The 25,236-nt window shown below is 34.8% G+C and overlaps 1 protein-coding gene across 6 annotated transcripts in view; it reads left to right on the top strand.

Moving 5' to 3' along the window:
• Positions 1 to 25,218, top strand: part of RtGEF (Rho-type guanine nucleotide exchange factor) — a 55,945-nt gene extending 30,727 nt beyond the window's left edge. For 3 of the 6 annotated variants that reach the window (XM_071662065.1, XM_071662067.1, XM_071662066.1), the window contains exons 11-14: positions 727 to 823; positions 1,810 to 1,899; positions 19,374 to 19,464; positions 20,145 to 25,218. In XM_071662065.1, the coding sequence (XP_071518166.1) occupies positions 727 to 823; positions 1,810 to 1,899; positions 19,374 to 19,464; positions 20,145 to 20,322 (456 nt within the window). In that variant the 3' untranslated portion in view covers positions 20,323 to 25,218. Of the gene's footprint in view, positions 1 to 726; positions 824 to 1,809; positions 1,900 to 7,144; positions 16,601 to 19,373; positions 19,465 to 20,144 lie in introns of those variants that run through there. The other 3 variants (XR_011712803.1, XR_011712804.1, XM_071662068.1) reach the window with 2 other exon arrangements.
• Positions 25,219 to 25,236: the final 18 nt, after the last annotated feature.

The following is a 25,236-nucleotide window of genomic DNA, read 5'->3' on the forward strand; positions in this document are numbered from 1 at the left end:
CAGGGTGCTGTGGTCTGATTGTGAGGTCAGTTGCATATGATTTCATCAGCATTTGATTTCATATTTAAAAAGCCATCCCTTTCCAGAGTTTTGTGTTTAGATTTAGGCACCCTACTTGAAAAAAAATATGAATATTATGGAAAATTTATAGCAGTGAACTATCAAGATGATGCCTGGGCTGAGAAAGAATTCTTATGAAAGTTGTCTAGTAGACCTAAACTTATTTATCATAGGAAAGAGAAGGTTAAGAAGTGATCTAATACAGGTATTCAAAACAATCAGAACTTTGATACTTTTGATCTAAGTAGCTGGTTAAAGTTTGATTTGTTGGATTTATTTGGTAGCAATGAATAAAAGCTATTTGGCAAACAATTGACTTAGACACATTCCTTTTTCATCAGCAGAATTATTAACACGGGTAACTTACTAGTGCGAACAGTTAAAAGCACCACCACCATAGGTATATTTAAAAAAAGACAAATATCAAACTATTTAGCTTTAAGTCTATGACTGACTTAATTTGTGCTTCTGTAAAGATAAAGTTTGTAGGTACTGTATTTCTCCATTGCTTCTGATCTCTTCTCTTACCTTATAGATCCTAGAAAGGACCTAATGGTCTGTTTGTATGCTTTTTTATGTATATTTTCTATTGATACCATCTGCCAGGTTTGAGTTGATAATTATTCTTAAAAATTATTTTTATATATATTTTCAATTATCCGGTAGGTTTGGAGTATGTCATGCCTCCGGCCTTCCTCACCCATGAGGCCTGGATTGTCTTTGCGAGATGAGAAGCGCAATCAAAGGCATAATAAACGGAAAGGTATTTGGCAGCTATCTGTTTTTTAAAAAATAGGTATAACAGAGTAATTATGAGTACTTGAGTTATAGAATAAGGCATATCATATTTTGATATCACAGAATTTTGTTTATAGCCCAAAATCTATACTTTGTGATAGGAATTTTGATATCATTATTTTGTAATTTTGCTCTTTTAAGTTAAGCATTAATGGTATATTAATGCTTTCACATCGGTTTTGTGTTGACTTTAGGTGAATTCTTTTACAGCTTTCTGAGTTTGAAGGCAAGATGGATATGTGCTTCAAATTTATATCCAAATTTTGGTTTGTTTAGACAGTCTGTTATACATGAAACCTACAGAACTATAACTGACAGACCACATAGACAAAACTCAGTCATATTACTTAGGTCTACTAATAAATAACAGCATCTCACATTAGAAAGCAACAAACTGCTCCTGTTCAATCCTTGATGCATTTTGAGCACATGCATGCTAGACCTACCATCAAGCTCAGAAAAAGGATGTTGAGTTCACTCTTTTATGGGCCAAGACAGGGAAAGCCAGGGACATATTTATACTTTCATCCACTCATTTGCTGTTATCCTGGACAGTTTTTATTTTATTTTATACCTACTAAGTAGAGGAAAGTTATACTGCTTTTTGGCAGGCATTGTATATTTGATAGATTTTTATTAACATAATCTGTTACATGTTATTTACTGATGCTCATTTGCTTCTAGTATCGATAGTGCTTTTATGTGCTTGCTTAAAGCAAAATCTGAACCAGGGTTAAAGCACATGTAATCTTAGCATGCTCTGTCTTGGCTTAGAAAAATTCTGCAGAATGAAGACTGATTTTCCTCCTTACACCATCAGTGGTAGAGTAGCTATGAATGATAATTCACGGTAATGAAAGCACCACTAGAATATGTATACTGTTTGTACCTGTCTTATATTAACAATAGTAAAAATTTAAATGGAGGTGTTAAAAGAAAGTCTCTCCTCAGATGACAAATGGCATGAGGATGATGCATTGATACTAAGAGTGATTGAAGCTTACTGCACCAGCGCCAAAACCCGGTATACTGTCAACTCAAGTAAGTAACGGATGCAGTTGCACATTACTTTTGTACAAGAGTTTCTGTACCCATGGCAACTGTCTCAGTAGCTTGTATGAAATATTTTGACAATGACAATTTCAAGTTTTACTGTATTTTGCCCCAAACATAGTTTACTACTTTTGAGTAAGTGTTTAGAAGGCTGATATTGGCAGGGCAGCACATTTTATGAGCTGTTTTAGGTATAGTATCCCATAATCCATGCGTGAACGTTCATGTTATAGTTTTTAAAGTGTTTTTATTATCTGAAGCTACTTGTTGCCCAGATACATGGGAGTATCTCCCTCTGCACTGATTGATAAATTCCTGTGAAGCCCACAAGCTGGTCTATCTAATATGACATTCTTTAGCAATTAAGGAAATATGGAAAGGCTGGTGATTGAGCATGTGCACCCTGCTTGGTTGTGTACATGTGTTGTAGACTCAGGTTGTATGCCATAGTGAATTGCATGGATGCGTATCAGGTTATCCATGTTTAAGTAAGATAAGTGAAGATATATAGTTACCAAGTCAAGGATTGTTTCATGATTTTTTTTTTTTTTTTTTATATGAGATAATGGATTCTCCCATGATTAACTCTTTAAGTCCATAGCTGAAATTCTTGTGAACCAAGCTTTCAGCTAAGATTGATTGGTTTACCTAAGTTCTTTCAAAAGTAGCTTCCAAAATCTTTCTCTTGTAGCTTACCATTTCCTCCAGACTTTGCATTCCTCTAACCATCCTGATAGGAGATGCTTAAAGTGACTCCTTACTATTTGTCACAGCCAACTACAGTAGGGTACTTTTTATTTTCTAAATTGCAACTAGTTATTTTTTAACAGTATCATGCAGTATTTACTCTTAACGATCTAGTCATGCTTTGTGTGTCGAGCATTCAGAGTGCCGTCGTTCGTATCTGAACCACTCTTCGGATGGCAACTTTGTTGGAATTTCAAATCTTGTCTTGTATCTGTGGTGTATGTGGACATAGATATTTGGTATTTGTTTTCGCAATTTTATGAAATGTTCTGAATCCTCAGTATTGCCAATCTGTTAAAAAGGATTCAGTTTATATATTCATGAAGTGAATGATGATGACATTACAAAGTGATCTGCTGTGTGAAATAGCTTTAGGCAATTAAAGTAACCTTGATCATGATTGCAGTAGTTACAGATTTAAGTTAGTTTGAGGACAGTATTAAGATGTTAGGTGTATGTCAGTTATTGATATATGCAATGAAGGAAAATAGTTTTGAGGAATAAGATTTTTATTTTTATTAGTCTATAAATGACATATTTCCCCACCTACTACTTTAATGGTTACTCATCTTTTGTTCTTGATGAAATGACTGGGCTCTATGGTGGTGTGGTTTGAGGAAGAATACAACATATGAAAACCCTTGTGGATTCGTGTGTGCCCATTAGCCAGCCTTCCTGTGTTTTTATTATTGTTGAGGTTCATGTTTGTGTGCAGTGGGCTAGTTTATGGGCTTGGCAGGTATTCATCATTTACTTATAGATTACTTTCTTGAAAAATTTCTGTTACTCTTTAAAGGTGTTCCTTTCAATTGCTAGTATATGTTTATGTATGATTTTTTTTTTAAGTTGCTTTTATTGACATAATGCTTTATGAATGCACTTTCCTAATATTTTGGTCTTTATATACAATTTCTTGAGATTGTTTTATACCCTTTCTCCTCAGTATATTAGTGGAAGCAGTAATTAGAACATTGAAACAGTCCTAGTTAGAAAATATTTGTATTTATTTATAAATGTATATCTATGATCACATGCATTATATTCTTCCATATTCATTGTAGTTGGATGTCACTTTTGATGGCCAGATGAAAAGTGAAACAAGGAAAATATCACTTTTACTTAGATGACCATCAGCCACTGAGGTAATTGTTATGGATCCTCCTTTGGTGTTTTTTACCCCTTTTAGGTACCTGCCACAACTCTTTGAATCTAGGATTAAGTTTATTCATTGTACATCAGCGCTATAAGAGCATCAAGGCCAGATCCAAGGAAACAGTTTAAGATTACATGTATTGACATTGTTACAATCCATTTGTCTTGAGGATTTTCACCATTTGTATTACGATTACTGCTGTCTTGTAAAATTTTAATGATTGCTATTTAAAAGAAAATCTACCGTACAAAACCAGCCTTATCCTGCTTCCAGGTGTGGTGTACTTTTCAGTGTGCTGACTCCCAAAGTTGCACCTGGCCTCCCAAGTGGAGTCAGAGATTGAAGAGTTTCATAGTTTTCAGTAATATCAGAAGGAATCTGTTTGTCCAAAACTTCCATTTTGTTAATACAACAGCCTTGGTGTATCATGTCTTTTTGTAGTAAGCCACCTAATTACCTAATTCCTCCCTTTTGTTGTCTCTTTTACTTCTAGTTTTCAGTATTGTTTGCAATTCAAGTTGTGGTGGCAGGTTGGCAAGAAAGGAAAGGGTACCAATAGGGAGGTGAAATAACAACTGCTTTGGCTGTTGATTATTTAAAGTTTATGCACTACTTTGTTATTTTGATATCCAAATGTAACTTCTAGCTGCCATCCTTTAGATGAAATTATTGGCTGAGGTCTTAATTGTTAATACCTTTAGGAAAAAGGTGATTTTTAACTATTCAGTGTTATTTTCTTCTTTTCATTAATGTCATTTATTTCTTAATTCTCAAAGCATTCAAATTATTGCATGTTACTGACCCACATATGCACTTTACATTTTTTTTTACTGTTAGTATCTTCCTGTACTTTTACCTGTCATATTTACTTGATCATATTTACACTCTAGGTCACTTTCGCCTTATTTGTGGTATTATATCAGTAAACCTCTGCTCCATCATCTTAGTATTCTAAACACCATCTTTATGGCATTATGAAAATGTAGGCTACATTGATATTCCTTTTCCTAACATGACCTATGGTCCTACTTTGTTTCAATCTAGCTGACATCATTTTCAGTACCTACAGTGTTATGAATGAAAATTACTCCATTTGTTTTTCTTCCTCAATCTAAAGAGGAGTTTCACCTGATTTGGCATTTTTTTGCTTTACATGTCATTTAATAAAACATTATCATATATCTTAAACTGTATCAGCCTGCTCTCTAGCATGCTAAGAATCACAATCTCTTACTTTGTGTGATGATACATTTTATATTCATTAGATTTCTTGTAAATGTGCATACAAGTGATTCTCTTGTAATGCTGTCTTTGTTTCTCTTTTCCCCTTCATTATAGGAGTAAGATGAAATACTGTTAAGTCAGACTGACTTTTCTTCATATTTAAATGATGTTATTCAAGAACTTGTTTCTTCTATGACTAAAAAGTGTTATGATTATGCTAGTCTTGTCTGCTTAGGAAGCTTAAGTAACTGGAACAATTTGTCCATAAGTTATTTATATGATGCAAGTCAGGGCGAGTGGCTGATGTGATCATCTGATGGGTTACAATTTATTCATGAAGAATCGATAACATTTCATTGATCTATTTTAGTATGACAAATTCTCTGATGTGGGTCCCACTTGATCTGTTACAGTGTAATTAATTGTATGATGTATGCTTTAAGTGCAAAGGATTTTTCACAATAATGTGATGGTCCTCATTTCAACACCAAGAATACCAGAGATTAGAAGAGTATTTGTAACTAATGTCTCTCCATGATTGCTGTGTTCAATAGAATCATCATCTGTGGTAATTTTGTTCTATCAGGGAAGTTTTTACTATTTCAATGAAAATTGTGTTTATGTGGCAAAATGCCTTCATTTCAGTATTGACATTAATGCAGATATTTTATATCATCAACCCGTATATTCTGGCCAAGGTTAGATTATTCAGTAGGCCCCCAATATGATGGAAACGGGTTATTAGATACAGACAGATAAATGCATTCTAAATGTTCTCTTATGTCAAGTACTTATCTAGTTAATTTGTAAAATAACTTGCAGCTTGATTCAGGTAACAGGAGCAGACAAGACTAGATAATTATGACTTTGACATCAATATTCAGGGTGGATATTTTTATATGATATTTATAGATATGTGTGTGCATGTGTATATGCTATTAGGAATAGTTGCTAGTGAAAGCAGGCCTGTGTCAAGGATGTGTTATGTCATCAGGGCTGTTTAATCTGTATATGGATGCGGCAGTAAGGCAGGTGAATGCAAGGGTCTTAGGGTGAAGGCAGATCTGCTGCATTGTGGAAGCAGAAAGGGGAATGGAGGGTGAATCAGTTGCTGTTTGTAGATGACAAAGCTTTAAAGGCATACTCCAGGAAAATACAACAGAAGCCAGTGACAGGGTTTCGGAGACTGTGATAGGAGAAGGTTGAGAATAAATGTGAATGAATTTATGGTAATGAGGTTTAGCAACGGGCTGAAGCAGGATGATGTGAGTGTAATTTTGGCTGGGGTGAATCTGGAGGAAGTGTAGTTCTTCAGGTACCAGTAGAAAAGGTAACTGTTGAATGTGTGCTAAGAACAAGGTGATGGTTAAAGAAACTTAAGTTTTCACGAGATAGGTATAGGTGGTTCTTAAGAGACTATGTTAAAGTAGAGATAGAAAAAAAATTTTAGGATTTTTTTAAATTAATGATGAAGTTAAAGAATTGTGGGTATTGGAAAAAGTTTACATTTGTCTATAGCTTGTAATGTTACGAAGAAAATGGTGATGGAAAAGATTATGAGATCGTGGATATGGCTGACTGTTTCATAGGATGCTGTTTGTTGTACTCTGATGTTGAAGAGATAAATATGGTGTGACAATAACAAACGCTAAAGATGGATGTTGAGAAGGGTTCATAGGCGGAATGAAACATAATGATGCTGGCAAAAAGTTGTTGTTTATTAAGTAAAGGATGGATGTCTGTTGATATAAGCATATGGAAAAGATATGGTAAAGCCTGATGTGAGCATGAATTAGTGAGATGAAGGCAAGAAGAGATTGGAGATATAACGAGTGCATGAGATTTTAAGAGTGAGGGAGTACATTGGTGAGATTTTATTGAATTGTAGAGTGATTATGATAGATGGAAGAAACAACATTGTTCACCCTACTAGATAGTACAAAAGAATGCATTTTAAACATTGAGTGATATAGATAGATGCTGGGTTTTGTATGAATTGACTTTATTTAGTGAATATTATTTCCTTTTCTTTGATCTGTCTTTTGGTGGTTGGTCTTCTTCTTTTCTGTCATGTCCTCTCCTCTCTTTCCATTCCTTCCATGGACTCAGTTGACTTGGGCCAGGTGAGTCGCACATGTGGCAGTGGGGGGCTGGACTGCCGAGTCAGCCAGCATCAGCAACAGCAGCCTCCCTACTCCCCTCCTTCGCTCTCCCCATTTGGAGAACTTCGGCTACACAAGGGCCAACGTTCCAACTGGTGCTGTGGCTTGGCCATAAAGGCCATCAAGAAAAACATTGATTTTGATTGTTGAGGAAAATGTCTTCAGTCTAAATAAAGAAAATGGCATGAATCTGTACATGACTTTGTGATGGAATGTGAGTGAAGAAAAAAATTATTAGTGATATTGGAAATAGTATATTAGAACATTGAATTTTCATTTACTTGAATGCTTTAACATATAGATACACATCCTAGAAGATAACATTGTTGCTTGCATCTGTTCTCCAGGTTTGGAATATATCTGATTAACTTTCACTGAAAAGTTTGATATGATTATAGAATGCTGAACTTTTATGATACACACCCCAGAAGGTAATACTTGCTTGTATATGTTCCCAAAGCTTGGAAAGCATCTGGTTAAGTTTCCTCTGAGTAAAAAGTGTATCATATGTAAATTGTATATTTTATATTTGCAGAAAGCTTCTCAAATTCCCTCAAAGTTTGTTCATAGAAAGATCTCATTTTTATATGTGTATACTTTTTGTATATGTATTAATAGTTACTAGTAATCAGTTATATAATAGTAATGAGAGAATACTCCTTAGTAATGTAAACTATTTGAGAAATTTTACACACATCAGTATTAATCAAAATATTTTTGTACATTGTTCTCCAGTCTCTTCCCATAGATTTATACATGTTTAAGGTATATAGTTTCTAACTATGGTCAGTGAGATGGATCTTCCTTTAATAACTGTGGTAATAGTGAATAATTTTGGATTTAGATTATACTGATAATCTTATGGGTTTTAAACCACCATTGTTATTTAAACTATAATTCTATGAGGTAAGGTAAATGAGTGTAGCAAATTCACAGTACATTTTTTCTTGTTTTATCAGTTTTTTTATATGACTTTGCACTGCATTTAAACTGGCAAAGTCAGTGTCTGCTGGATAAGTCAAACAGTAGAGGAAGCAGATATTTAAAGAGTCTGCTGAGTACAATGGTTTAGTTGTGCTTAACAGTTTGGACTGAACTTTTCTCCAGTTCACCCCACCTACTTAGGGCTTGTTATCATGTGTAAAGAATTTAATAGTTTCATTGTTAACATCCTGATGATCCTCAGGAGGAAAGCCAGATTGTTTATGATTATATATATTTGGATGGATGTTTATGATAATTTTATCTTTTTGAATATGAAAGTTCCCTTTGATGGGAGTAATGCAGCTTCTTATGTGCATTATATACATTGTGTATACTTTGTGTGGAGTTTGCCACACTTATAAACCTCTCAGGTCATACAGAGTTTTCAAGCATTTCGGTTTAATGGACTTAAGTTCCCCTTGTCTGTTATGGTTATTGTATATGTTAGCTTTTCTGACACTGGAGCTGCACTGAAGGATCTTTGTTGATAATAAGTAAGCAGATTATTTGTTGTATAAGGTCCATGTTAAATGATAACTTCTATACTGTTTATAAAGGAAAATGTAATGAGCTTTGTTCTTAGAAAGGCTTATTTCTGTGTTTTGGTATGCTGTAAACTGGGAGACCTTATGCCCCTGGTCATCTTTGATCATGGTTCTTTGGGTAATCGAACAGAATTCCAAATGAACTGAAAGCTAAATATCTCCTAGTCCATAGATGCTAGACTCTCCAAGACAATTAATCAGCAATTGGCCTGAATTGAGCTGAGCAATATTTCATTATCTATTCCCTTACATTGCTATCTGGAAGGTAATGATTCCAATCTCCCAGCATACACTCCATCAGAAAACAGAATTAATTCTCCAAATTCAAAATTACATCTATGTCTCATTACATTTGAGCTAAGAAAGTGTATGCTTCTTATTCTATAGCACAAAGAATGAATCATGTTTTTGGATTTCTGCTCACTCTTCACCTAATAGTCTCTCCATGACTTATTATAATTAAGTGAAAGGCAATGCAGTGATACTATTTCTCCATACATCTTGAATTCGGAACAATTACAGTCTGACTAGGGAGAGAATAATTTTCCATGCCACCTCTTTCTATCTCTTCATTTGTTTGTCTGTCTGTCTGTCCTTTATCTATAAATCTATTCCCATTTACTTTGGATCGATCAAACACATATTGTGTCTATTTTTGTGTTGATGTCCACTATTCTAAAGTAAATGTAATCTCCAACAAGACTACAGTACTTCATAAGTATTCACTTTGATTTCTAAGATGAGACTAATGTTTCCATTTACACTTCCATCCTCACACCAAAAATTCCCCTGCACAGTTGACAGTCATTTCCTTGATGCCCTCACCTGTAGCATTCAACGCTTTATTCTCTGCATCTGAACAAATGAAAGACATCCTTTTTTAGTAAGCTAAGCTAGTCCTCCAACAAATGTGCCTCTTGAAGATAGTTAGAAATATTAGTAGTGTATAATCTTAGTTCATCTACTACTTTCAGAGCTGAAAAATGTCAGAAGTGAAAGAGGAATTCATGAAATATTTCTGGTTGGGAATTGATTGCATATGTTACTAATCATGTCTTTAGCACCATCATCTGAAAAAGAAAATTTTAAGATATAATCACTTCTCACTGCATCTCTTCATCTCTTCTGTGGTTCACCTCTTTTCCTTGTTCCTGAAACTTAACTATTAGAAATGCATTCTCAAAAGCCAGTTTATTATATTTATTCTCGATAAGCCAGTTACTTGCCATGTTTCATACAGCCATACCATCCCAGAAGACTTTCATCCATGTGCCTTTCTTATGACTTCATCATCCTACATGTCCTCACGTCATCATTCATCATTTTACTTATCCTCCTGATTCCAACAGGATTTTGCAAGTTACTCATTTCTTTTGCTTTTCTTCCCCCCTTGTCTTGAGCTATGTAAAATTGGGTTTCACATCCAAAAATCAGCATTGGAACAACTACTATTTTTTTGTGGGTTCTTTTTGCACTGTACACAAGAGCTTTCGGTGCACTTAAATTTATTTTTTACTGTTGCATGACTTTCAACTTCAGCTCACCTGCTATCATACTTAATGTAATTTACTCCCAAATTTATGAACTTAACTAGAGCTTCAGTTCCTCACCATGCAAGCTGATATTACTTTGTGATCTTTCATACTTTTCTAAAACTAGGTTTTACTTCATTCACATTCACTTTCATCATCCTCCACATACATACATCACAAAGTGGCCCAGCATTCTATCCAGCTCTTCCTTTGATTTAATCAACAATAGAGCATCATCATCATAGGGCATCTGACAACTTCCTTTTCCTTTCTTCACAGCCACTCCAGCATGGTGTCGTCTTATGTAATGCTCCATTCAGAAAATCATTGGATAGAAATGGTAACATCCCTTGAGCTTGATAAACATCACTGTTTATTTCAGACCACACACTCATACCAATTGACAGGATTGTTCTTTAAAAATTGGTCAAGGCTTACCACCTACTTTAGCACAACCAATCAGCCAATAATGTTTATTAAAGACTCATTCTCGATCCTTCTTTCTAGATTTTGATTGAAAGTGATGATTTCATAACAATAACAGAAAGCAAGCTGTTTCCAACTAACCATTAGCCATTACAGTCATGAGCACTTGAGTTGTGTGAAATCAACTCACAGTGTTTTTCTAAACCAGGCATACTGAAGGGTAGATGACATATTAGGTTTAGCATACAAATTGATTTTAAGCATACTAGAATTGTAAAGATTCTTGACTACCATTTTCTCAACCATGTAGTCTGCCTCCTTGGCCTATGAAATATGAATGCTAATTTTGTTGCTTGTAGCTCATTTTCAGCTGCTTTATTTCATTTTGCAGATTATTTTAGGGATGACTTTTCAACCTCTTTGCGTAATTATTGTACTATCTATAACTTCTCAGCCAAGTATTGAGAATGTGCAATTAAAAATTTTTTAACTGTGAAAGTTAATTCAGGAATCAGATCTATAAAATGGAGATATATATAAGTCATTTACGATGTCTGGAAATTTGAAGTGGGAAGAAGCAGGTGAAAGGTTAATGTAGGCTTGGATGAAAAACTACTGTTGACATTGATGATTAGTGATTGATATTTCTAATTCATTCTTTTATTAGTGCTTGATATTTCTAATTCATTTTGTTATTAGTGCTTGATATTTCTAGTTCATTCTGATGTCCTGATAGCAAGAGAACTCCAACCATAGATGACCTGAGATATTTTTGTTTTTTAGGAGTACTTTAAACAAGACTCAAAATTTATGTCAGTGCTCTGTTCTTGCTGATGAGTGGAATAACAAGATATTTGATAAAGAGCTCAGCTGGCTTGGAAACGAGGACTGCATTGACAAACTATTCATTTATGATCCTTTTTATTCAAAGGCTGTTTTAAATGTTGAATTAGAGGTGTGCTGTGCATAGAATGGTTAGTTTGGCATTGATGATTAGTGTACTGTATTTTCTCTTGAACTAATGCTAATCTGTCAACAAAGAAGAGCTAATATGATTTAGAGACTGTGACAGAAATTGATAAATTCACCGTGGAATCATGGGGGTTGAAGTGAATCATAGGATAGGAGTGGGGGATGAGGTCTAGGGTGTATTGAAGTGTGTGTGGAAGGAGAAATCATTTTCTGATAGGATAAAAATAGGTATTTTTTAAGTTATGGTAGTATCATCAGTGTAGTGTGAAAGTACTAGAAATGAAATGCCTGAAGAGTGAGTTGTAGTAGTTAGCACATTATGAATGAAAGAGCTGACTTCAGTGTGCTGAAATAACTTATAATTGAGCAAAGTAAGACTGACTTTGAGGATTTACCTGTAAGAAGTTGAGGGGGGAATACCTAACTATTAATGCCTACAATGGCATTTTACTGCAATAGCTGGGCTAGTGCAAGACACTTGCCACAATACTTGTTTGTTGAATTTAATTGTTCCTCCCTGCCTTCACTCTTCTTGTCAGTCTGTGTTTCATCATGGATTAACTTCCACCATGAATCTAGGTTTCTTTTGAATGCTTCAGCAGTCATGCATTTTTCTCATTTTTCCTGGTATTGCAATAATAATATTTCGAGCTCTTGCAAGGCATTTGTATATGATTATTTAGTATCTTTTTGATATGTTCCTTGGAATTATGCCTTCCATTTGCTGCCTTACATGTGCCATTACATACCTCTCCCTTCTTTTTAGAACATAGAGTTCAAATTCTTTCATCATCTTGTAGTAGTTCATATGATCCAGTTTTGCTTGTGAAGTGTCTGTGTTCTTTCCAACTTGTTTTTTTCCAGCTGTTTAACTGGTGAATATGCAACATTATAGGATTCAGTTTTGCTTTTTATGAATACATTAAAAATTTTACCGTTAGTTTTCTGTCTCTTCTGGTACTCTTACATTGTGCTCCTTTGATTTAAGTTTCTCATTTATCCTAACCAAGAAAGAGTGAATGAGACTTTAAGATCCTTGGGTCTGAGCATTCAGGAGGGTGGTAGGGATACATGGGATAGAATGCACTGGATTGATAATGGAAGCAACATGCTGTCAGTGGGCCAAACTAAGGCATATGAAGCAGTCCAGGTAAACCATGGAATAGTCAGTGTGGCTTGGCTGTGGATAATAGGATTTGGTATAAGTTAATTATTATATAACAGCTAAATAGTGGATTTGTGCAAATAAAGCCTTTCTTCAGCTGTCCCTGATGCTACCTCACTAATGCGTGGAGAAGTGATTGTGTACGAAATAATTATAAATTCATTGTCATTTACAGATACTCATTGTCACTGGTAAATTAAGAGTGCATTGATGTTCAGGTTAGCAGGTTGGTCAGTGATAATTAGCAGTTCCTATATAATGCAAAGAAAATTGATCTTCGGTCAGCCTGCAATTAAACTGTAAGGTGCTGCATCAGTGCAAGGTGCTTTAGTTGACAAAAGCCAGGCTCAAACCTTGGGTGCCTTTCCTCTTTAAAATTTTGATAGCCTCTGAAGTGACAAGGAATTCACTCATGGCATGAGCTCAAGGCCAAAGATGGTACTAATCTTTTCTGCTCATGTATTTATAGCATTCATAATAGTCACATCTTGTACACAAAAGTCTATGAATTTATTTGCTCATTAGTATTGTCACTCATTTTGTATCAGGAAACTTTCACTCTGCTTATCTGGTGACTAAGATATCATGTTATTAGTGGTACTCTCTGGCAAGTTTGTGCAACTTGCATAACAAGGGATATGCAATTTGAAAATGTATGGAAAATTGTAGATTAGTTTAGACACCTGACATTCAGCTTGTGACAACTGCCACATAATGAGTTTTCTGTTCATAAAGTGGTAGAAACACCACTTATATTCACAGTTGCTTGACTTTGATAACAAGACTCAGTCCCTGGAACAAAAAAGAAAATAATACTGCTGGTTATGAATAAAGAAGTACGTTGTAGAAAATCCAAGTCCTAATATTGTGTGGTATCTAGACTTGCTTTGAAATACAAATGTTAGGCTTGAGCTGTGTGAGGATATAAAGTCTCTAGAATTTTGGAGTTACCACACTCTTTATGGCATGCAACATCAGTATTGACAAATTTCAGCTTGAAAAACTAGATGCTGTTTCAGTGGTTGTTGTCTGTTTGTTATAGATTTGTTGCTATTGTATACTACTTGCAGTATATATATATATATATATATATACATAAATAAATATTTTTTTTTCATACATATTCACCATTTCCTGTGCTAGTGAGGTAGTGTTAAGAACAGAGGGCTAAGCCTAAGAGGGAAAATCTTCACTTGGCCCCCTTCTCTGTTCCTTCATTTGTAAAATTAAAAACTGAAGGGGAGGATTTCCAACCCTCTGCTCCCTCCCCTTTTAGTCGCCTTCTACAACACACAGGGAAGCGTGGGAAGTATTCTTTCTCCCCATCCCCAGGGATAATGGATGTGAGAATATGCGGCATTTCTTCATCTGTTCCTGGCATTACCATGCTTTTGCAGGAAATGGAGATCAAGTATGGAAAAAATAGATATTTACACAAAACTGAAATACCAAGCTTTTGTTGTTGAAGGATTCTTTCTCCTTCAGTTTTCTTTCTAGAAATATATTCTAGGAGTTTCAGGTGACAATATTCACAAATGCATTAGGGGTTTGGTTTTTGTAAAATAGTTATGATTTAGAGGTTTTTGTAGATGTATGGAGAGATATTGACAGGCTTCCATAATGGACCTTCAGTCTTGACTTTTTCTACATATCAGCATTGTTTTTAGACCAAATAACGTATAGAATGGTGAGCAAATCAGATACAACTTGATAGATATAAAGAACAACTAATCATGTATTTTATGAGGTTATGATCAATAGAAAGTTTAGACTTTGACTCATGGTTTTATGTGCCTTTACTCAAAGTCTGTGATTCATATTGTTACAGTTGTAAACCGCATCATTATCGATAACTTACCATTGCAATGCTCGTGTGTTTGGTAAATATATAATAAGTAATTCTTTGATTTATTTGATAATGAAACCTGTGATAAAACACATTCTCTTGCATTGGATAGAGTTCATCATGTTTGCTTGCAGATTTTCTGTAATTAACTGAGATGAAAACTAGTGTCCTTAAAGTAAAAGAAATGCTAGAAGTATTTTTTTTCATTAAAGGGATTGGTTATTCCCAGTATAAGTAAAGCCACCATGAAGTCTACAGGGTCACACTTCCTACAAATTTAAAAAAAGCATAACTAAATGTCTTAATTCAAAAAAGTGTGTTTAAGTGTTGAAAACATACCAGTCTTCTGCCAGTCCTTACCATGATTTTACTACCAAGCTGTTGTTGCAGTCACTATGCAAAAGAGATCTCAGTACATATAGTGCACCATCCATATTTCTATAGGGAGATACCGTGTTATACCTTTTTCTTATGGTGAAATTATCTCAATCCATTGTGTAAGTATTGTGGTTAAGGATATGAATATTTTATGGATTCCTTCTTATTATTTTTTGGATTCTTGAGCAAGTTAAGGCTTAAGATGTCAAGATCATTAAACCTTATATTATTTTACCCTCTCTTCATTCTTGAAGGAGCCTGTCTCTCTCTCCCTTGTTCTTGTGCTCCAAGCTTCAGTAAACTCTTCTGGAACCTGAAGGATATTCACATTCTCAGAGGAGTCTTCCTTACACTTGCCTATCTGTTACAGATGGTGGTCACACCCGTACATAGAATTATGACATTAACTGACTGCAGTGACTGATTGAGGGTAGTTTGGTGGCAATGAAAGTATAAGTTTTGCTTTTGTGTACTTTGTGAGCATTTTCAAGTAATGTGGGTAACGACTTTCTGTTTCTCCTGAAAATTTTCATGAAGTGTGGTTGTATAAACCTTAGGTTGGACCCACAGTCAATCTTAGCATTGGTTATCTTGTAATGGAAAAAATTCAAAGGTTAAAGCAGGTTTTCAAAGCCCAGTAGTATTCTGGTGAGTTTAGATTGTTTACAATAGTGTCTGATGATTTATAGTAGAAAGTATAACCTTTGAAATCAATTAAATGTTATTCTGTGATTCCATTAAACCAAATTTAAGATGGAAACCTTAGTTATAGTCACATATTTATGATCTGTGCAAGGTGATGAATATACTAGTACTGTATAATATCTGACATTGTTACAAATGTTTATCGTATTTATACAGGCTTTGATACTTCAAAAATGTACACCAGAGTTCAGAATATTGCTTTTCGAATGTTAAGAAGGGTTTTGAAAATTAGAACTAGTGTAATCCTTTGTCAGAAGTTTAAAGGAGTGCATATCTTCATAAAGTCACTGTTAAATTGTTATTCTAGTATTGCACTTTGTTTCAAGTTTCATTGGAGACAGCTTTTTGTTTTACCAGATGAGCCAACAAATTTCTTTTCTTACTAAAGAGGTGATTGCCTTACCTTCCAGTTTACTTTTTATTGTCACATTTTCTTGTGGCAGCTACCTATATAATTTATTACTCACGCCAATAGCTCTCAAGTTCTCAGGGGAAGAGTTTTATGTCTGGACAGATGTCATGTCAGTGGCAGAATACTTTGCTCTTTGTCTGTCATGTATGTCATGAGCATAGCTTGATTACTTTCCTAACATTTCATAGAAGTCATATCCTTGTTTATTCTCTGTGGTGATGATGATGCAGAAATACCCGTGATTTTTTGGCCTTTAAATGAATAGATGTAGTGTTTAAACCTGGTAAGTATGACCCCCGTTCCAGGAGGGCCCATAACTGAACATCTTTAGAGAATCTTTAGGTGGTAATTGTAAAGCTTATGTACTTGTCTCTTTTAGAATCTTGTTACACCTTTTAGCTTTATATAGAAGTTATGAAATTAAAGTCTTTGTTGTATCTTTAGTCTTTTCTTATCAGTTGTGGCTCATGCTGTCATTTAAAATTATGCAGATGTGTGAAATTTCTTACAGTGTGCCATAGGAATTAAGAGGTGAGACATATATGTGTTTTGTACTTTTCTGAAGCTTTATTCATAAAAATTTTTGTTTCTGTATTCTGAAAGCACATCTAACTGTGATATCAGGTGTGGTCCTGTGTTATCTTTAGTCAGTGCCTCAGTATTTTTTGCTTCTTTAAGGTGATCACTTAAGACAGTCACTTTATGGTTAGTGTTTTCCAAAGTAGTTGATTTTTTATGAATATGGCTTTTAGTTTGACATCTTAACATTTTCTTTTTTTTTTTTTTTTTGCTTTAGTAACACATTAGTAAGATGCTTGTAAGGAATGCCTGTATTTCTTCAGTCCTATTCCTACTTCTTTGGAGTTATTCCAAAATTGCATATGATTACAGGTACTTTATATTAATAGACCTCATTTTGTCTTCTGTAATAAAAATAAATACTTCAGGTATGGTTAATAATGGTTAAAAGAGAAATTGAATGTATAAACCAGTGAGTGTGGGAATGAATGTAAATGTTTTTTTCTTTCTCTTCCTTTCATAGAAGATGCCTAGTATGGTAGAGTAATTAAAACATTCTCAAATGATAGGTAAATTAGTCCAATGTTTAGGGTAACAAAGTAGGGCTTCCATCTCTTGGTTAAAAATGAAGCTGCTCTTCGGGTTTGGGTGTCAGAAAAAGGGAGACAGCACTCTCTTGGGTAACACTTTTGGCTTGTCTTAGGGCAGAGATGTCATTACTGGTGGGTCAGCATCAGTGAATTAAGAATTGAACAATACTTGGGGTCAGTATGGTACATGGAGTGGAATAGTGCCATTTTAGAAGAGAAGTGAGCTTGTTTCAACAGAGCTAGAGTAGTGTATTAAGACTGAACCATTGTGGATGATAGGTGAGATAATATTAGGACTATTTTGAGAAACAAGTGGAGCAACAGCATCCTGGATGAGTGAGCTAGCCTAGGATCTAAAGCAGCAGTTAGTGGAATGGCATTTGCACAGTTCCCTGCTGTAGATTATCCTGCAGAACATGAAGAGTTTATCCAACATTGAATTTTTTCTTAAGTAACTTCATCCTTGATGTAGCTCCTGGCTTGAGACAGCTGCTGAAAATAATGTCAAAAGGTGATATTTCAGCTGTGAGACACAAGTTAACAAGGTGATTATTTTGTTTATTGTAAGTAAATGATTATGCTATAGAGTTATTATTTGGCCAATACCACCATTATTTTTCATGACCTGTCAACTCCTTGCATTGCTGGTTGTGCTGCTCAAAAGTTTTGTTTGTGCTCATAAATTGCATGACTCAATAAAGCTCTCTGCTGAAATTTAATTTCAGTGCCCCTTTATTGCGGGATTCATATTTATTCTTAACTGAAGCAATTATTACGCAGCTTCAGTTTCACTGTTGTAATTTTTTTTGTGTGTGTTTTAGATATGCATGTTTACTCAGAGCAATGCTTTCCTTTTCTGAGTACTGTATTTGAACACAGGGACATTTGTGAAAACAGTAAAAAACATTTGTATATCTTTCAAAGATACAAGGTGAATGAAACTCTTTGTACAGATGTATTTTCATTGTTAAATATTGTTTTTTGTAAATATCAAGCAACCTACAAAGACTTCAGTATCTCTAAGCTATCAGACTCGATAGTTAGAAAATTTAAAGATATAACCTTAATCACAGGCAAGTGTTATCCTATCTATCTCACCATTGATAACCCAGGACTTATATTAACAGAAGTACTCACCCAGGAATTATAAGAACAGGATTACTAAATTGAGACTTATATTGTTGTTAGTACATTAACTCTGAAACTTGCATTGATTTTATTAACCTTGAGACTTGTATTATTTTCAGTCCATTAACCTTTGCAAATTTCCTTTCTCAACTCTGGTACTTTACTGCTTCTTAGTCTTGAAATGTCTGAACCTAAGTTACTCAAGTGATATAAACAAAAAATAGGATGTTTCAAGAAAAAACATGCTATTATGGTGCCAGATTATGAGAATTGGTTTTTCAATTAATATAGAAACACTGCTTTATATTGATCTGGTTGTTTTGTTTTTACAGCTGTGGTTCAGTGGCTAATTAAAAAACAAATCAGACAAATAGGAGTGTGTCTGCTTCTCCTGTACCTTCGACTTCCAAGTACTTCTCACTTCTCAGATGGGAGCCAGATAAAGTCAATCTCTTTAGGTCCAGAAAGTCACAAATGAATTTTTAAAGATATGGGTGGAGTTGAGGGAACAGAAAACTCATTGTAAAACTCATTTCTTTAACACTAGGTTTAGTGAGTAGATCAACCCAGGGTAGTCATTGGTTTGACATTTGAGTGGGGTTACTCTTGCCTGTGATTGGACTTAAGATGCCAACATTTGTCCACCATGTATGCCAGGTGAAGTGGGCTGAGGTCCGTGTAGGTTGTACTTGAATTTCAGGTACAAGTTTTTCCAAGTCAGGACTTGTTTCCTTGCATCTCTTATTATATGTTAACATCCTTTTTATGTCTTAGGATTCATCAGACTTATTAATGATTGAATTGTGTATAATATTCCAAAAGGATATCTATATTGATTTTTTCATAATTTTAATATTTATTGTCATTTCAAAGTAGACAATTAAAAAAGTAAATTTACCAAATTTATCATTATCAAAATATTTGCCAAAAAATCTTGCTGTTGGCACAACTTAATTGAAATATACATATTTCAGCTTTATTGGATAGTCCTCAAGTGTTGATTGCTGAAGAGGAGAAAATCATCATTGAGGAAACACATGGAAACCAAGTTGTAGTGGAGGAGAAGTGAGTGTATAATAATTACATATAGTATTATTTTTCCTCAGAATAAAAGTGTTGGTTGTAGACCTAGCTGACTAGGGAAGGAGTTATTTTATTTTTATAAAAGAGAAGTCATCTAGAATATAATTGTAATATAAATGATAATGTTGATAATCAAGAACATATATGGCAGATCATCAGAAGGTACTGCAGTGTAAATGTGGTCATAGGACCAATGGGGTGATACAGATCAACCTGTCAGCTCATATTCATACTATGGGAGAGCTTCAGAGGAAAACCATGATCAAAAGATTTACCTCCAACAACACACTCTCAAGTATAAGTGCATAAGGGCTGCCTAAAGTAGACCTCGTGTTTGACTCACTTAAGGGCTACCTAAAGTAGACCTCGTGTGTGACTCACTTAGGAGCTGCCTGAAGTGGACCATTTGTGTGAGACTCTTTTGGTATATAGGCAACTCTTACTTAAGAAGTAACTTTATGCCAATTAATTTACATGTCGGGATATTTTAATTAATTGCAATATAAGCACAGTAGTATGATTTTTAAAATACTTTTCTTGTAAACCCTCTGAAATTCTCTACAGAAAACACTAGGCAGAAAGCCAACAAGTGTAATCCACACATATTTTTATACTGTTGATTATAATTCAGCCTTTATAATAAATAAAATTTCTCTTTGTAGGAGCTTGGTGGACACTGTCTATGCTTTGAAGGACCAAGTTGCCACGCTCTTTCGTGATTACCAGTCTCTAAAGAAAGCTTTTGAATTAGAGCAGCAAGCTTCAAGACACCTGCGTAGCATTGTGAAACAGCATGTTTTACTTGGACGAGATGACATATCTTGGGATATAGAAGTGTGACTTAGGAATTAAAAGAATTGGTGTATAATATCTTGGAGGAGATGTTATAAATAGTATAGTTTTGTTACTTGACTCAGTCACAGGCCATAATAGATGACTGTTTAGCTAAGTCCTTTCTTTAAGTTACATATGGTGACTTTTCTTAAGAAGCCATAATAGTGTTGGGATCATTCTACATTCTTATCTCTTAAGACCATTGTTCACGTTTTGGTATGTTGCAGCAATAGAAGATTACTCCCTCCAGTTTTTGTGGTGCTAGTCAATTTCATCAGCAAGGGGCCTGGACTAGACTGTTCTTTCATGCCCAAGAGGTGCTATAACAATTGATTGGAAGCAATGCAGGGTTATTTCAATTGAAGAAAAAAAAGTGATTTCAAGGACAACAAAACAAAACTAAGCTTGTATGGTTTTGATGCTCAGAATTCCATTAATCATCATTGTAAACTGTAAGTAATTTAGCCACTTTACAGCATCATCATGGACAGGGAATTAGCTAGTCTTGGATCAGTGGTCGCAGTATTAAGCAGTGTACAAGATTTCTGCTACGTAGCACAGTTCTATGCAATGAGAATCCTTCCTTTGTGATTAACTTTGATATAGTTTTTCATTTTTAGTGTTATGGCTGTATCATAACTTATTAAGGCACATGAATGTGTAAAATGACTGTGTAGAAATTTATCAGGGGTTATGAATAAGTAACATGATAAACCTGAAGACCAGCTGAATTCTCCCCTGATGAACAAACTACTGTGATTATGACTTATGTGCTCTAACTGCGATCAGCAGTAAAGCAAGTTCATATGTTTTCATTATCATGAATCTTAGTGACAGTTGGGTAACAATATTCATACAGTCTTCTTGTTCTTCTAATATTGTTTTTATTCCAGCACTTCTTGCACAATCATCACTGGTGACTTAAAGTGTCCTTCTTGAGGCGAGGGTGAAGGGTCCAGCAAGAAAGCCACTAAATTCATTAAGGGTAAACCTTCTTTTTGATTAAACAGTAAACTTTACTCTGAAAATTATCATCTCAGCCATAGAACATACATCATATTGTGCTATGGTTGCCGACACACTAGTGTGTTGATTGAATTTAATGTGTATCCCTGCAGTTCTAGGGACTTATGGCAGACTAATGTAGTTTGTTTGTTTAAAGTATTTTTAGGGATGATGATCTTATTACTAATGAAACTGAATTCCACTTAACTCCTTATCCTCAACATACTGTCATCTGATGATCCTGTAGAGGTCTTCCATTGTCACCTGTCGATTTAACTTTATTAATTATGTTTAGATGTGCGGGTGACTTATCAAGTCTTGAGTAGCCTACAGAGGTCTTCTCTGTTGCCTTGAAGATGCTGCAAAAAATTCCTCTTTCCTGAGTATCCACACAGCCACCATTTTAGGTGTATGGCTGTTAACCTACAAGGCACCTTTGCATAGTGATCCTGTGAAAAATACATTGATTGTTGGAGGAGCTAAATGATGAGTAAGAACACTTAAAGTTATGTTCCAGTTGGTAAGGAAGGTAAAGAGGAATAATATGAAAAATGTGAAGAAATAAGTGATTTAGAGGTTTTAGCGGGATTGCTTGATGAGCAAGATGGCCAGCATAGAGGGCTTCCACTTCCACCATTGGCTTGAATTTTCTTCACATGGCAGAAATTACATAGCAACTGCACCTAATTTTTTTCAACTGCACCTAATTTTTGTCTATGTAATCCCAAGGCTTGTAGGACTTTGGTAACAAATAATATGAAAAAGCCAGAATATTTCCAAAGAAAAAGCACCTCCAGTATCCTCCCTCTCACATTTTTAATGTGTTTACTGTGGTTTGTGCTGTGTAATATTTCTTGAAATTCACGTTTTTCACAAACAACGCAGTGTCTATGTTTGAAATTTATTTCAAGATAAAGAACTAAAACTTCAGAATGCTCCCCAAACATGCCAGTCATTCTCACTACTCAAACTACATTTCAAATGAATGTAGTAGTGTTTTTAAAATATTCATGGTATTCACCACCAGTGTTGTGCCTGTGTATAAAACAAGTTAAGAGTGAAATCAAGCTGAATAGAAACAGAGGAACATCATCTCCACATCCCTTTGTCTTCAAACCCACTGGCCTCCACCACTCACTCAGCTGTGGACTTTTCAAGTATTTTTTCTTGCACTGAAATAGTAATCTACCATTTCATAATGGATAGAGTATTTTTTCTTTGAGCTTACAAGGATGAACAGCAGAACCAGTAGCACTATTTTTAAATGTTCCACATCATATTGTGGAACAACTGTTTATGCAACATAAAGGTGAATCAGTTAGATTCCAGTGCTTCGTTGGTGCAGCCATTTATTATATCGACATAAATTTGCTTAAAGATTACTAGAATGATTGGTTCCAACTCATATACTGGTATCTCAAACCTGCATGGGTGTTACATGATTTGTAAAGCTGCAAAAAATGTGATAGATGTAAGGCCAAGATAAAGTGAATCCTTGTTACCTCTAAAACAGCAAATATCACTAAAAGTAAGTTTTCCAGTTCCAGATGTTTTGGGGAAACTTTAGTTTTGAGTGGAGTATTCAGTCTCTCATCAGAGTTAACACATTTTGTACTTATACCTTAGAGTGGCAAAAAATATTTTGAATATGTTAATATTTTCTTGTGGCTATTTTCACAGCTAACTGTTATCCTTATAACCCCCCTACATGATCATCATAGTAGTCCACCCTTCTGCAAGTCCATTTGGTGTCTTAAGTAGCATGAACCCCTCTGATATCCAGGTCACGCTTAGAGCATCATGACTCCATACGTGCTAGCCTTGCCTTTTGGCTAAACCTCATTGTAGATACAAGTTCATGTGGTATCTTTAGTAATTCATCTCCATGATTTCTAATTGGTGTCTACACCAGTATGCTACTTTGCTCATGCATAATCACAGTAGATAACAAAGCTTAAACTTGTAGTTGAATTTGCTATTTACGCTTTTAAGATCTTGGTAATTCATTTTCATTATTAGCATGGTAAGTTCGTTGAATTATTTGCCTTTTGCTCAAGGATCAGCAGTGGTGTTTCTTGCACACCTTGTCTTGTGGTAGTGCTTTTCTAGGTGTTTACCCAGTGCCTTCTGATCATTAATTAGGTATGTGCATCATACAATGCTGCAGTCTGTCACGATTAGACATTAGTGTGTCAATACATATTATCATACTTTAATGTTCACATGGAAGTAGTAGTAATACAGAGGTTAGATTTGTTTTATATTATTACTACTGGAGCAAGAGAAATGGTGGAAGAATATGTGGAACAGTGTATACGAGGGAGGCATGTAAGAACAGGAATAAGTGGAGACTTTTGCCACAGCCATCCCCTTGATGTGAGTTCTCAAAGACAACAGGCATTAGAGATAAATATATAGATTTGTTTTTTAGGTAGTAAAGAATTGTGAATGAGCAAGCAGAGGATGAATTACAAGATATAGATGTAAATTTGAATTTCTACAAAAAAAGTTAGGAGAAAAGCAAAAAGACATTAGTGATATGGTATAAAGAGGAAGAGGTGATGTAGAGGCACCTGGATTGTTAATATAGTAGAAAGTTGGTTGGCTTGGGATAATGTTTTAGATGGGACTGAATCACCAAAAAATTGTGATGAATGGAAAGCAAAGTGTAAAGAATAGTCTTTGGAAGAAAAAATAAAGCAAATAAGGATCTTGGGAAAACAAATTGAAATTTGAGAGAATAACAGCTATATAGGAAGGCAGAAAACAGATGCAGGAGGAGGTCTATACAAGACAGATGGGAGATTCCTTGTCAGAGAAGTTGAAGTTTGTGAGATAGAGAGAGAGAACACATACTGTATAATAACTAATAAATGGGACCCATATGTAAGATGTGGATCCAGGTTCAATGGAATTGGAAGTTGAGAGACTGGAGAATAGGTAAGGTGCAGAAGAATACATTACAAATGAGATGGTGAAAAGAGCAGTAATGCAACACAAAAATAGAGAATGCATGGGATGTGGCATGGTGAAGAATGGTCGCAAAAGCAGTTAAATGGATATACAGTACAAGGGGTACATGGCAGGACCAAGTGTTCATGTGCTACATAATTGGAGGAAGGCAACAATTTACTCTATGTGTATACGTGAATGAGGTTAAAGTTATTGTAAGAATTCATTGTGCGACAGTTAGGAAGTGTATTGACCATACTTTCACACCGAGGTATATGGTGAAAAGAAAAAGTTCTAACCCTTTTGTACCATGGGTAACAGCTGAGAGCATTGGAGATGTGATAGGAAGTACTGACATGCCTTAGTGGTGCGGAATATATATGGGAGTGCATTAGGTCTACCCGTTATGATAGTAATTACATTTTCGTCAATGAGGCACAATATGAAATGTGTGTGGAGTACAGCTAAACATGATGAAAGAGTTATTGCTATCTTAGCTGAATCATAAAAGTTTAATATAGAAGAAAGATGATATATGTGAGAGCAGTTGACATTTTTATTAGGCATTCAGAGTGTAAGGTTTAAATATATATAGTAAAGTATTTGGGAGTGATATTCATTAAGTATGGCAATTTGATACTGAAGGTTGAGAGTTACATTTATGCAAGAATGCAGAGTTTGTCCAAAAATTCTTAACCTTTGCCATTTAATATCCATCCATGTCATAGATGGTACATTTAAGGGCACCAGTTATGAGACTAGTGAATTAGGTAAAATGTGCATCTTGGGCTAGTTTTTCTTAGTTTATTCTCTTTGTATGAAATGCTAATAAAATTACTTAATCTGATTATATTTTAAAGATTAAGCTTGTTCTCATACAGTTTTCAGTTTTGTTGGCCTAACTGTTAATCAGGTTTTACTGAATAAAGCATTTTGTTGTTTTAAGGCAGTAATTATATAAGT

The sequence above is a fragment of the Panulirus ornatus genome, chromosome 5 (genome assembly GCF_036320965.1).
Source record: "Panulirus ornatus isolate Po-2019 chromosome 5, ASM3632096v1, whole genome shotgun sequence".
In the NCBI taxonomy this organism is placed as follows: domain Eukaryota; kingdom Metazoa; phylum Arthropoda; class Malacostraca; order Decapoda; family Palinuridae; genus Panulirus; species Panulirus ornatus.